The following is a 14337-nucleotide window of genomic DNA, read 5'->3' on the forward strand; positions in this document are numbered from 1 at the left end:
GCATGACTGGACTACCAGATGTCCTTGACAGACAGTAACTGACAGACTATTAGATAAGCATGTTGTGTTGAAGAAATTAATTTCATTATTTTAGCCAACTGATTTACCTGGTTTGACCGTGACATTTACAAAACCTTCTCCGAAGGCATTTTCACCAGAAACAGTCACTTTGAAGGCATAAAGTCCCACCGATAACTGAGACAAACACAGAACAAATACATGTCGAATTATACAAAAGCAGTATGCATCAATCTGCCAATCATACTGTAAACAGAGAAGAACCTGGATATCTGAAACCTAGAGCTCCTTTTACAAACACATACACAAAAGGCCACTAGTCACTGCCCAGAAGTGGGGAATACAAAGCAAACACTTAGGAATTTTTACTCTATCTTAGAAAATTATTAGAGCACTCTAAAAAAGACACTTCTAATCTGGCAAAGACTTGGTGACATATGCAAGTGAAGAGACTCTGGCAGTTATTTGAACTCCTTGAATCAAGGTGCCCTTCCCCACAGGTTAGATTCCTGTGAAAGGACCGCACAAACACAATGAGCCTGAGCTTACAGCTCACTTACATGAGAGAGCTTCAAGGTCTGGCTGTGCCTGCGCTCCATTTCACCACCATATTCAGGAGGGTGACTGATTAAGCTCCACTCGTAGGTGTAGGCTGTTTCTAAGAGTAATAACACAGCGTAAGAGCAATCAGCTTTGCCTTCAAGATAAGCCCAGAAAACCAAGAAATCAAGTTCACCATCCGTCAGATAAAATGCTACAGTAGGAAATCATGACTGTTACTGTTTAAGCCTGCAAAATGAAGCAGTACGAATACATGTTAAAATTCCACAATGTGTTGTAACTTGGTAAAGCAGCAAGGATGTAACGGACTTCATAAATAATTGACTTCTTCACAAAAACCAGCTTCACGTCAAGGTAGCATTTTACATAGCTACCTATGAAATATGTATTCTTTCAGAAGCTGGTAGTTTTAAGGTAAATGTTGCATTCAGAACCTACTTTCCACCCCCCCTCTGCTTTACAGAAAGATGCTATAAGCTGGGCCACATCATCTTTTGGTAGAAACTACAGGCTTTCTATTGAACCATCTGGCTAATGAGTGCAGGTTCTGAAAATAAAAGCCGCTTAAAAAAAAAAAAATCTCTAAAATCCAAAGGAGGAAATCCTCTCTTGCAGTTGGAGCCACAAAAAAGGTAGTAGTAGGAGATGAGAAAGACGGCTTTATCCTGAGGTGCAATCTTCACATAACTCGGGACTTGTCTGCATTTACAGGTTGGTAGTGTGTGCATCTCCTTGTAGGCCAAGGTCATTCAACTCACCTGTAGGCGGTGGCGGGACAACAAAGGCATTCAGTTCAACCTCATTTTTGGGTAGCATCACATGTATGTTATCTCCAGCAGACACAATAAGTTCTTTTACTGTATCTAAGACAGAATGAGTACATTATGTTTTAACAGATGGGATGGATATAGTACCTTCAAATATTATTTGTAATGGATTAAGTAAAATTTGACAAACACTTTACAGTGAATAGGCGAGGATAAGTAAAAAAAGAAAAAAAAAAATTTCTCAACACATAATGAAATAATAATCTATTATAATCATGACTATGGCTCCTTCATCTTTTACCAAAATAAAATTTTTCTTCTTCCCCAAATATTAAGTGTCATTTCCCCTACTTCTGTTTCAGAGAAAAGCATTCTGATTATTCCTGTATATCACAGGTAACATTGCTCTGCATAAAGAGTTATGCATTTTTCTTAGTAATTGGATGGAAGTGCAGGTATTAAAAAATACGCAATTACAGAAGACAAAAAAGCCATCTGCACCAGAACAAACCTCATTAAATAAAGTAACATAGTCCATACTAGAACTTCACGCCTTCTTTCACCAAGAAGCATTACTTCTATGTTTGTGTGGCACTTGTGAGGCACGCCTCAATGCCCAGCTCAGTGTCCCTTTTAAAAATTCCACTTGTATAGCAGGGCAAAGATGTTATTTTGTAGCTGAACTACACATTCAATCTATTTGCCACCCAGGAACACCCTCCCAGTTCTCATCTGTGAAAACTCTTTCCTCTTCCAAAAATGCCAAAGTCCACAAATCCAGTCCTCAACAGAAACATACCAAAGCACAACTTCAGAAAAGGTTCCCATAAACCTGTATTTCAAAGGTTTTAAATGTCTTCCTTTTAATATTGGGAACCCACGGAACAAAGGTTCTCCAAAAGCAACATTCACTAGTTTCTGAACATCCAACTTACAAACTCTGAACAGATGAGCAAAAGGCTACTCAGCAGTGGCAGCTGACAGGTCTAAAAATGGATGAAGAGGCCACACTGACAGCATTGACTTTGTGTCACTGCTACTTAAATGCACCCAAAGCTCCATAATTGCTCATGGGAGTTGTCCTAGACACCAGTGGAGCAGAGATTTGTATTTTGACCTCCACATGAGATGAGAATAAAATGGTGAGATGAGGGTAATGACCAAAGGAGAGAAGGAGGGACTGTCTTTGAGACTTCCAAGACAGTAGGGCTGAGAACACAAAAACTTGAGGCAATCCTCGCACAAAGCAGTACTTACGGTAAGATTCATCACAACCTTCCCTTCAGCTTCTTCTTCCAAGCTCCTTTTTGAGTCCTCTTCAACCTCCTCCTGTGAAGGAGGAGGAGGAGCTGCCTAGTCAACACTCAATAGTAATGATGATCCATTGCCTTGGAGAGGGATCTCTTGTAGCTCATCTCTTCCTGTTACCTCCTACTGCTATCCTGGCTGGCAGGTTGCATATTGGCAGAGGGTGCCAAGAATGTGCCAAATCAGACTTGCTCTACCAGGAAGCGAAGAGCTTAGCTCTCCATATCCCTCAGTAAATCAGGAGTGCAGAAGAACACACACCTGTGCTTCTCTGCTTCTTGTGGCCCTTCTAACCCTTTGTCAGGGTGCACAGGGAGGCAGGAAACCCAGCAGGAGAAAGGAGATACTCTAACACACACAAAGAATTTAACCCAACTACAGAGGACATAGTGCTTAAACATGTCCTTTTCAAAACAAAAACTTTTTGCTCTGCAGCTGGAAGTCTGATAAGCTTCCTCACAGCTTTGAAATTAGAGCAAAACTTTTTTTTTCCCAGGATGAGGAGGCCATGTTCTCCTCTACTAAGGGCTAGGCTTCTCCCCTATTAAGGGCCGAGCTTCCTCAGGTCCCACCTATGTTGCTGCATGATATCTGACAACTATATATAGTGGGAACCCTACTGAAGAGTTTCTGAGAGGGAGCAATGTTCTGAAAAGTCACACAAAAATAACAGTATGGCTAGGAGAGACTATTCTGAAACTCAAGAAAGCCTCAGGTATTTCTCACCAGGTATAAAAATTAACCCATTTAAAAAAGGCTCTTAATCTCTGCTTTTTACTTTGCTGTACTCGCTTGAGTTATAATTTCCCATTAATGATGGACTTGGTCAGAATTTTGCCTCAGAAGTAATTGGCTAAGGGGTCTAGAGTTTGCAATGTTACTGCACGTCTACAGGCTTACATTTGGATAAAGAGAAAGCTCATAACTAACAACAGGTTGGAAGCCTGACAGTAGTAAAGCCATCCCTGCCCGCTGTCCAACCTGCAGGTACCCCTCAGATCTCCAGCTATGTTGAAACATTACCTGCTTTAGCAGCAGTAGCAGGTGGTGTGAACTGCTGCATGGGCTCAGATGGCACAGTATTAGGGGGAAGTAGCATGATCCCACCTTCAGTGACATTCTCTGGGGCCACTGTGGGATTCTGGGTTTTCTCTGATACACCAGGGGAGAAATCCAGTTTGTCTGAAGAAAGGGAAGGCGTGGCAGCCTGAAAAATGAATTATAGGGAAAGAGTTGTCATAAGTGAGCCATTTTTCATATTTTTAGATTTAGAGGTATGCTGTTTTTTAAATAGCATGTAGGGTGAGCCTACAGATTTATGTTACTAAGAGGTTTTATTCAAATACAGAATATCTATCAAAGGAGGACTGTTTTTTTCCCCATCAGGCTTTGTAAGAAATGCTAATCATTTTCCAAGTTTCAGATGCAGAACAGATGTCTATGGTCATCAAAATGAGGTAACCTAGAATACAACTAAGGCTATCAGTTCTCAAAATAATAAAGAACAGTAGGACAGATCTAAATATAGTCATAAACCTTTAAAAAACAATGGCAGAAAGTCTGTGTGGTGAGTAGTATTGTCTTCATGCTGTCCACACACAAACATAACAGAATCCTTGCCTCTTACTACACCTGCTCATACCAGAACTTGTTCATGCCTTCTTATTTCCTCACCACTAATAAAATGCCCTAAATCTCTCTACTTCAGTCACCAAGCAGTAGTGTTCTTCTCACTGCCCCACCTTGTTAGTAAATCAGAACTGCAGCAAAGGACACGGCAAGTTTTGCAGGAATAACTCAGCACTGTGTTAGCCTTGCCCATCACCTTGCCCCTCTCTCTCAGGCCCCATCACCTTTCAGCGACACATTAGTCTCAACAGGCCAATAGTTCTTCCTTACATTCTCAAGACTTATTTCTGACCTAACATCTAGAGAAAAGCATTTTGCCAATTATGGCTACTGTGTGTGGCACGTGAAGACATAACATACTGCTATTATTTGCACATAATCTATTAACTGAAGAATAGGATTACAAAGGTTGGTAAAATGCACACTCGTATCACAGAATGGCTGAGATGGGAAGGGACCTCTGCAGATAGCCCAGTCCAACCCCCCTCCTCAAAGCAGGGTCAGCTACAGCAGGCTGCTCAGGACCATGTCCAGTCAGAATCCACAACATCTCTGGAAAACCTGTTCCAGTGTTTGACCATCCTCACAGGAAAAAAGATGTTTCTTAGTGTTTAAATATAATTCTTTGTATTTCAGTTTGTGTCCATTGCCTCTTGTCCTGTCACTGGACAGCACTGAAAAGAGCCTGGCTCCATCTTCACTCCTGCCATAGTTATTTATGCACATTGGTAAGATCTCCCTGAACCCTCTCTACTCAAGGCTGAACAGTCCCAGCTCTCAGCTTCTCTTCATATTTCAGGTGCTCCACTTGCACTCTGCAGTCTGCTGCCTCCCTAGGAAATCAGAGCAGCTCTGCCTTCGATGTGGACAGGAGGAAAAGCTCCCTGTGCAGCTGAGAACATGAAAGCGATGCCAGCGACTGTTGCTTCCCAGCCTGTGAGGAAACAGAAAGCATGGAAGTCATCTGCAACTCCATCTCTGCCTTCAACAAGGACAGAGAGAAAAGATCCCTGTGCAGCTGGGACAGCGACAGCAGTGTTGGGGACGGTGGCTGCCTACTCTGTGATCATGCCGAGGTCCACTCCAAGAGCTGCACCGCCAGATGGGTCCATAACACGGACGATGCAAGCACCTTTGTGGCCACACCTCCAGCTCTGCTCAATATGCAGATAGTAAGATGATCTCTCTGAGCAGCTGGGACACTGACAGCAGGATCAGGGACTGCTGCTTCCCTAAGGCAGTGCCTTCAGCATGCCAACCCTAGACCCTGGGCAGGAATCTCACCCTTGACAACATTATCATGCACAGGGAGAGCCTGAAGCTCGTCCTGCCTCATACCTTGACAAAACGCCTTTCCTCCAGACATCTCTCCTTTACATACTAACACCATCCCACATCTTCCAAAACGATCTTCTTTACCACACTTTGGCAAACCAAAGTGTTTCTTTGCCTTCCAAATTTGAGGGAAATCTACTTTTGTGAGCTTCCTCTGGCTTTCTTCCTCTTCTGGCCCTTTGCCAATCTATCACATGAGAAGCAGCCATCCTGGCTTTGTAGGACAGATGGGGACAAAGTCACCTCAAATGTACCTTTCCTGGGACACTCTCTTCTGCAACGGCACCAAACATCTCTTCAGTCAGCAAGCCTAGGCAAGACTCTGCAGTCAAAAAAGGTGCCCTGTGGCACTGTCACGTCTGAAGCAGTGTCACAGCCAAAAAGATAGCTTAAACTAAGAACATTAGCAGGCAGCAGATAATTGGGGCAGGGGTAATATCAGAAATTGAGCTCTCAGGCAGAAACTATGAGATACACGTTGGAGCAGATGTGAAAGGCAAGATTAACCTAAATTCCAGTTTGGGAACTGAAAGGAAAAGGAAAGAAAAGAAGGACTCTTTCTGGGAGTGAGTAGCATAGGCAGCTCTGTTGGTATGGGCTTTGTGGTTTTTTTGTTTGCTTTTACCCACCTGTACAGCCACTACTGCTTGTTACAAAATAAAAACACCAACCACGAGGGCCCACGCCCTTCAGTTCTCAGGGTTTGATTTGAGTGCAAATCTCTTGAGAATTCCAACAGAAAACAAGAACACCCCCATAATCCAAAAGGAAAAAAATAGTCATGCAGTTCCCTGGGAAAGCTCAAAGTTACAGTGCAGGCAACAGCATCATGACAAGGGGGTTCCTTCCCCACTTTTGGTCCCTGGCTGACACCACAGATTGGGTGCTTTCTTTTCTCCCCATGAATGGGAAGGACAAGCCCAACCATGTTGCTTTGCTCCATCCTGATCCTCCAAGGCAACCCACCCTTCCCCCTCAAGGAAGCATCTTCCTCAAATACTCCTAAAGACAATTGATCAGGACTCTGGTGAGTCAAGGGCAGCTAATGTTGTGTTTTATACAACTGCTTCCCCAGCAGCGTCTCCTCCACGTCCCTCTGCACATACGACTGCTACATAACTGCAGTAGCATTTGCTCTCTCTCATTTATCTGGAAAAATCTTACAGAGAGCAGCTCTGTCAGCAGCAAAACTCTGCTCTTTCACTGGTCTGCTTCTCCCTCCTTCTCTGCATTCAGTTATCTAACGATTTCAGGAAAGTATGACCTCTACTAAATGTGTAGTTGGGGAGTTGCAAAAGAGCAAACCATCATACTGTATGACACGAAGTGCAGACTTCAAGAAAGAAACAAGCATTTTTGACAGGTAAATCTAAATATCAAAACATCTTTCAGGGGTCTTACACATCCCCTAGGGATCAAGTCAATGCATTTTTAACCAAACAGGACTGTTTAGCATTCACAGGTCTCAAAACTGAAACAAAGCCAAAATAAGATACGAAAATCTCTGATATTCCACTTCATTCTAACTCTTAAATATCAATTCTGAAGGCATACCAATCAGACATAAAAAGACTCTTCATCACATATATTCTGTCAACCGTCTTAAGCTTTCTTAGGTAGAGCTTTATGCATTTTGACTGCATCATTATTCTTGCAAATGCACTAAGCTCAAGAATCAAGTCAAGCCTAACCTACTGAATAAATAACATTGCATCATCAACATAGCAGTAGCTGGAACCTGACAAAGACCTGAAAAACCTCACCTTGCTTAACAGATCAGCAGTTAACTGGAAATTTTAAAAAGACAATTAATACTTTACAGGTATCTCACTTCAAGGATGGGCAGCACTGCAGATTTCTGTTTTGGGCAGCTTGACAGCATTTACTCTGTACAGATTTCTAAATGTATTCATGTTATTGAGCTGCTAGAGGGTGACAGTCCATAAGATCACTCTGAACTCCGATGTAAACTCAAAAGCCAGATTACTCAGTCAGCTAACAAACCCCATATGCTCTATTCCAAGTCACATACAGAAACTCCCTACACCTGACGGCGTTTATAACAAGGATGCTCCCAGAGCACAGACTCCAGAGGCCTGTGTTTGGTTGGTCTCAATAGTTTAAAATCTCTCTCCAGGTCCTTGCTCAAAGAACACAGCACTTGAGGCCACTGCATCCTGCTGACTACTGCGAAGGGAGGGAACCGCATTTTTGCCACCCTGCTTTGTCTTGCTTGTCAAAACACCGTTGTCTGGAAACTGCAGAAGGGAGTGCGTCAGCACGGATCTAGGAACAGAGCTATAAAATTGCTGTGGTAGAATTAAGCGGGGATAGGAAAATAATGTATAACATGCAATAAACAGAGGGTATTTCATTAAAGTTACTAGCAAAAATGGTTTTAAGATCTTCACATTTTCATAACTTACACAAAAAGACCACAGTTTGAGAGGCAGTTTGGATTATATACCAGTGAGAAAACTATATGGAGACATCTCGGCATTTTTAATCCAGTATAAAAACTTAAGATTTCCTTAATAACAAAATTTTGTTTCCAAAGAAACATTTTTTCAGAAGGAAACACAAATATGTGCCTGAATAATCCATATGAGACTTGATTAAAATGTCTGCTTGCTGGAGAAAGAGAAACATAAGAAGGAAATCGTATCACCAGAATTTATCACAGGCAGCATCTTTTTCACTAGAGTCACAAGTGCAGTTCCCAAACTGGAAAAACTTGAAGCCAAGCCAGAAGCTTGTCTTAGGCATAACTGGCAGGTTTGGGTGGCAGGGGACTGGCTGCAGGGGTCACCTCTGTGGTCCCAGACAGTTTGGCAATGGATGGAAACAAGCCACCACGTGCCAACACTGCAACCACTCAGACATAGGTAAGAAAGGGCAATAGCAGCTGGGGGCAGGGGACACAGGAGGAGGTGGGGGGGATGCACAACAGGAGACATGAGAGGGAACATGTGGAAGGGGTCATTATTGGGCACAGGGCTGGAGACACTCTCTTGGAACGAGGCACTTCATGCCACCTCCCAGGGGACTGAGGCCCACAGAGAAGCCCCCACCGGAGCAGAGGAAACAAGAAGGAAAGAACAATGGCAGAAAAGAGAAAGAAGCAACAAGTGGCAAAAAGGAAACTGCCATGCGCTGACCCCAATCCCCTGTGCTGCCTGTCACCTCACCACTGAGCATAGCGTGCAGTAAAAAGAAGGGGAGTGGAGACTAAGAAGGGGAGAGGAGATGTGCCTGGACTGAAGTTGAACCTGGGGAAGGCCAGGGAAAGGTGTTTGCCAAAACTGCTCGTCATCTTCATTTCTCTACGAGTATCTAAATTCAAAGGGAATTTTTGGAATTCCCACTTGGGAAACAAAGGCTGCACAGGCTTTGGCAGTTTCTCAAAACTGTCTGCTGCTCCAGATTCTTAACTTTTCTCTACATTAATGGAGAACCTTTAGAGTCATTTCACAATACATTTCATGTATGGTTTTCAATGCTATCCCATTAACCCTCTACAGCTCTGCTATCAGAGCACTGCCAGATCACCTTCTAACTACAGTTGCCTTATCAGCTCTTCAACATCTCTACCAGTTGGGGCTAAAGACTGACCCAGTTTTGGAGCGTCCCTTCTGCACTGAAAAAAGCAAGCTCATTCCTCAGCCTTTCCATGGGAATTTCAATGGCTGTGCTAGCATAATGTTAGTGTGATGTAAAGACCACACAGGAATGCTTCTCCGTGTCCCAGGGAGAAATAGGTTTCTCTCCATTTCACTTTACAATAAACTCCCACCTACACAGGCAGCACACAAAGAGAAAGCAAAATCTTTTATTCTGGCTGGGGTGGCAAAATCAAAGTAGAGATTTACAAAGTAGGCTTGGCCATATATATTATTATCACTGCAAGATGTGAAATCTCAACTTTCATAAAGCTGTATTCACATGATCCCTTAAAGATGGGGAACAAATTTGCTTAGCTCTACCACACACTTTAGGTGAACTCAAAATTGTATGGCTTCTCTAAGGCACAAGGCATAAGCAGTGTAGTCTGCAGAGATCCTGACAATTGGCTAAAGCTTAGCACAGTGCTAACGTGGCTTCCATTTGCCAGCAAAATACAATGGAGGCAAGCTTCAAGTCTTACTGCACATCCAAAGCACACAAACATGGTGGTGCACGGAGCTACTGCAGGTTCTTTCCATGGCTTAATTTCCAGCACACAGCACAACTAGTAACTAAAAGATGCCTGCCAGTTTCCCCTAGCAAATGGAAGGAAAAATGGGAGATGAGCTTTGTACAGCAGTGGTTGGGTTTCCTTAATTTTAACTTTGTAAGAACAGCTTAGCTATTGCCCTTTGTTAGAACTAACTGCAACTCTACTGCATGACAGAATGTAACTCTAAGTTTTATCAGCAGGGACAGTATACTTTTGTATCATACTTTTCATATGTACATTTATACGTACTTTTTGCATACTAATAGAAAAAACAAATAGTATCTACCCCTCTTGCCTAAACTCCCATGTTAGTTTATGCTCATTTCAAGGTCTGCATGGTAGATACTTTTTAAAACAAGTCTTCTGTTGTCAACTCTGCTTGGAGAAGCAGTACCTGCTTTTCAACTTGCAACAGCACTTTATCTGTTATCAAATGTTCTTCCATACACATGGAGTCAACTTCTAATGTCTTCTCACTCATGCCAATACACACCAGACCAACTTGGTCAATCATAAGAGTCACAGGCTATCTTGAGCCTGGAGGAGGCAATCCTTGAAAAGCAACCTGCTCTCATGACCCCACTTATCTCCAGGACAGTCTCCCCTGGGATTATTCCAAGCATATCCCACAACAGGCCAAAGGCTGCTTTCCTGAAGCCCATGGCTGTGACCCTGCTTTTTGACTTATTCCTGCCCCTCCCAGGAGCCTGAACTCCACCACCTCATGGCCACATCCCTGACCAATCCCTCCTTGCCTGCAAGGGTGAGGTCCAGCAAAGCCTCTCTCCTTGTCAGCTCCACAATCACCCCTAATAACTTCTTGAAGTTATCATCAACGCACTCCAGAAACCTCCTGTATTGCTTGTGCCCTGCTCTCTTGCCCTCCCAGTAGGTATTGGCATGGCTTAAATCCCCCATGAGGAGCAGGGGTTGTGAATATGAAGCTCCTCCCAGTTGCCTGAAGGCTTCATCTACTTCTTCCTGACCAGGTAGACTGGAGTAGACATGCACCCTAACGTTGCCCACAACAGTGGGCCTGCCAGCCCTGACCCGTACAAACTCTTGACTAGCTCATTGCCATTTCTAGGCAGAGCTCCTAAGCCTCCCCCTAGCACCTGCTGAAAGGATGTGTCACCCTCCATGATCATGAGCCGGCTAGGGCAAAAGCCCAAAGCACCCTTTGATCAAGAACAGCTAACAGAGCTTGTGAGAAGCTGCTAGAGGGACCAGCCTCTGCTAGCTGTCCTCTCCCAGCTGCAGCAACCACTCATATTCCTTACAGCACTTCCAGAGGCCCCCCAAGAATCCCAGAAGTTCTCAGAATATCTAGAAGATCTCAAAGCAGAGCCCAGAAACTGCCACCTCTAGGCTGCAATGGTATCCAAGTTAGATTGTATCTTAAGACTTGCCGTTCTCCACACATACTTTTGCCATTTCAGTCATCCCCTCCAAGACTCTCAGTTGTCACAGATTTCATGCAACTTTCTTATTTACATGTATTGTTCTTCCCTACAGTAATGGGAATAAATTATCATTTTTACAGCAAGAGATAAGTAGTTACTGGTTACAAAATCTGGTGGAATTTAGAGCAATCCAGCTAACATTGCTTAACCTCCTCGTCCATCTAGCAGGGGTGTGTGTCAAACCCAGTAAATGTTGACTTTACAGCCTGTTTCAACTTTCCAACCGATCCCACCCTGTTCTCAAGGAACCAGAGCCCCTTCAGTCCCGACTGATCAAACTGTTTGGCATAAATAGAGAACAGGTGCATCTTACTTAAATATCTAAATCAGGTTTTAAGTATTTGACTTATTTTTCTTATTGCCAGACTCAAGAAAAGGATTCTGAGAACAAAAACACCTTATTCACTTTATCCTGCTGTACATCATGGCCCAAAACCACCACTGTCCCTCCTCATGTACCTTGCCTCTCACATATTTTAAAAGCATTATAAAAGGTATTCACTCAGCACCATTACATCTGTAACACCACTATGCATTAGTAACATGAAACCCATAAAACAGGCTTGTTCTTATTGATTATACTTATGTTTACTTGTCTTGCCCTTTGGATACTAGAGGGTCCACTAGTATTGCTCAGCTAACTTCTTCTAATGAGAAAGGAAGAATACCGTAACACTCTTACACCAGGTCCAAGCCCACTCATCTGTACGCTTCCAAGGAAACGCTACAGTGTCCCAAAAGGGGCTCTGCTCCTTAGCATCTGATAGAAAAAGAGTCGATTCATCTGCCTATTAAGACAATCCTCTCCCCTTCAGCTTTTTCTACACCATAACAGGACTGTAAGTCATTTGAGTGTTAGGGTTACATTACAAAGCAATAACCTAATTTGATTTGAAAAACAAAACAATTGCAAACTGGGCTCACCATACTCTGCCTGTTTCCTGAGGGGCAAACATACCTCTTTTTGCAAAGCATCATCAGGTTGTGCAAGAAGTTGAACAGCTGCTTCACTTTCAAATGTCTTCCCGGGGAATGGTGTGATCTCTGGGAGAGATGACAACCTCTCCATGGAGTGTTCAGTGACAGAGTTCAATTCAGAGCTGGTTTTATTCAGAAGGCTTTCCACCTTCCCAGCCTCCCCTTTCTTTTCAGCAAAGTCTTCCTGGTTTTCTCCATCATCACCCATGGAAGAGTTGAAGCCATTTTCACCTGCCACCATCAGGCCCCAGTCAGCATAATCCGTGCTCTCCTTCTGCTCATGTTTGATGTTCACCTGAAAGGGGTCTTGCTCCAACTCTTTATAATCATCAATGTATTCAGGTATCTCCTCAAGGCTGGGATCTTTGCCAAGCAGAGACAGCTCCTTCAGGCTGCTCACTTCCTCAGACGGCTCATTCTGGAGTCCCACAGAGTGGACCATGCTTGGGATCACTTGCCCAAATCCTAGCAGCGAGGCTGGCCTCTGAGAAGGCCTCAGCACAAAAGTAAGATAGGACTTTACAGTTTCAATTTTTTTAGGTTCACAATTTTCTTTGTGTTGGCAGTTCACAATGTAACAACGTCGTTCAAACATCCAGGACAAGTCACAACCAGAGAGGTCACAACATGCCGCGATGCAGTCGGACACTGACATAGCACGAGGAACTCGCATAATTTTAGTGGTTTCTAAGTTGGGAGATATTACTGCACCTGAGTACGTGGCTCCTTCTCTGCACTGCTCACAACTGGAACCTGAAACAACACCACCAACATAAGGCACAACACTACAACCAAGCCATAACATAGTTTACTGTGACCAAAAATGGCTTATCACAGGAGACAAGATAAAGACAGGTGGTACCCTGCTTAAATAAGCTCATTTCCTTACACTAACATCACCACTACTTTTTTTTCCACCATGTCCCTTTGCAGTAGTATTTGTATGTTGGAGGATTTTTCAGTGTAGGATCTTGATATATTTTGCAAAGTACCCTTGCTACAAATACATAGAGATGAAAGTGAGTTGCCACACTTAAAAACAAGAACAGAGCAGGGAACATGAAAAAAAATCATGGGGTACCTTCATTATCCCCATAGCATAGCGAGCGAAACATGTTTTAAAACAAAACTCAAATAAGATGCTGTAGCATGTCATTGTTTCATTTGAGGGAGAAGGCAGCAAAAATCTACATAGCGGAAACATTTACCATCTCACTTGAACTTCATGAAGAGTCCCTCACACCAACATAATTGCTGGGCTTAATATAAAAGCTGGATCAAATTCTCAAACTTTTGTTGCTCTACTCACTAGTTCATGTGAAATCCCAAGAGCTTGCTCCAGTAGGGAGCATCTTTCCTTCTTTTGCAGTGACGTTGCAATCTTTTAGTATGACATCAGAATTATTTTCATAGCACATCACAGACTGAGTGTGAAGTGTTCAAATCAAGCATGAATCAACATACTGTATATCTCAGTCAATTTTTAACATCTTTTCTAGGTATTTTTTTCCTGGTTATAACTGCTCTTCAGAATTCCTCTCTTCAAAACGCAACTTGAAAAATCTGATCATGCTTCAAAAAACAGTTGAGTAAAACCAGGACATTCTTCTTAACCATTCTTCATGGTTTTCAACTAGATCTGCTAACTCAACCAATAAAACAAGGTGTCACAACTGTGGAGATAACACAGTAATGGAAGACAAAGTTGGCTCTGCCTGCTGTACACATCATTAACAGTTGAGTTCTGGCAGCAGAAATCTCATTATTCACAATAGCATATGGCAGGAGAAAAAGAAAAAGACAGCTTGACTAATGGATTCCAGCTCAAATCTGTTGAGTTGATGGGCAGGAAAAATGAAATCAAGGAGTAGGAATAGGCCAGCAATAAGGGTTAGGTCTGACCATGACCTAAAGCCTTGGAGATGCAGAGATTCTCCTATGCATGCAGTGTGTCCAACCACCGCACTACAGTCCCCACCACATCTTCCGGGCTGAACTGCAGTACACTCCTTCACAATACATGATCTGAATACAGCTAATGAAATACCTGTGGGGCATCATA

The 14337-nt window shown here is 43.1% G+C and overlaps 1 protein-coding gene across 1 annotated transcript in view; it reads right to left on the bottom strand.

The window, feature by feature from the left end:
* Positions 1-90: 90 nt before the first annotated feature.
* Positions 91-14337, bottom strand: part of LOC142078379 (dyslexia-associated protein KIAA0319-like) — a 44105-nt gene continuing 29858 nt past the window's right edge. Inside the window, exons 2-6 of the mRNA XM_075140841.1 lie at positions 12256-13028; positions 3678-3861; positions 1338-1442; positions 579-676; positions 91-195 (exon numbers count right to left, since the gene is read on the bottom strand). Coding sequence (XP_074996942.1) covers positions 91-195; positions 579-676; positions 1338-1442; positions 3678-3861; positions 12256-13028 — 1265 coding nt within the window. The remainder of the gene's footprint in view (positions 196-578; positions 677-1337; positions 1443-3677; positions 3862-12255; positions 13029-14337) is intronic.

This window comes from Calonectris borealis, chromosome 2 (genome assembly GCF_964195595.1).
Source record: "Calonectris borealis chromosome 2, bCalBor7.hap1.2, whole genome shotgun sequence".
NCBI classification, from domain to species: Eukaryota; Metazoa; Chordata; class Aves; order Procellariiformes; family Procellariidae; genus Calonectris; species Calonectris borealis.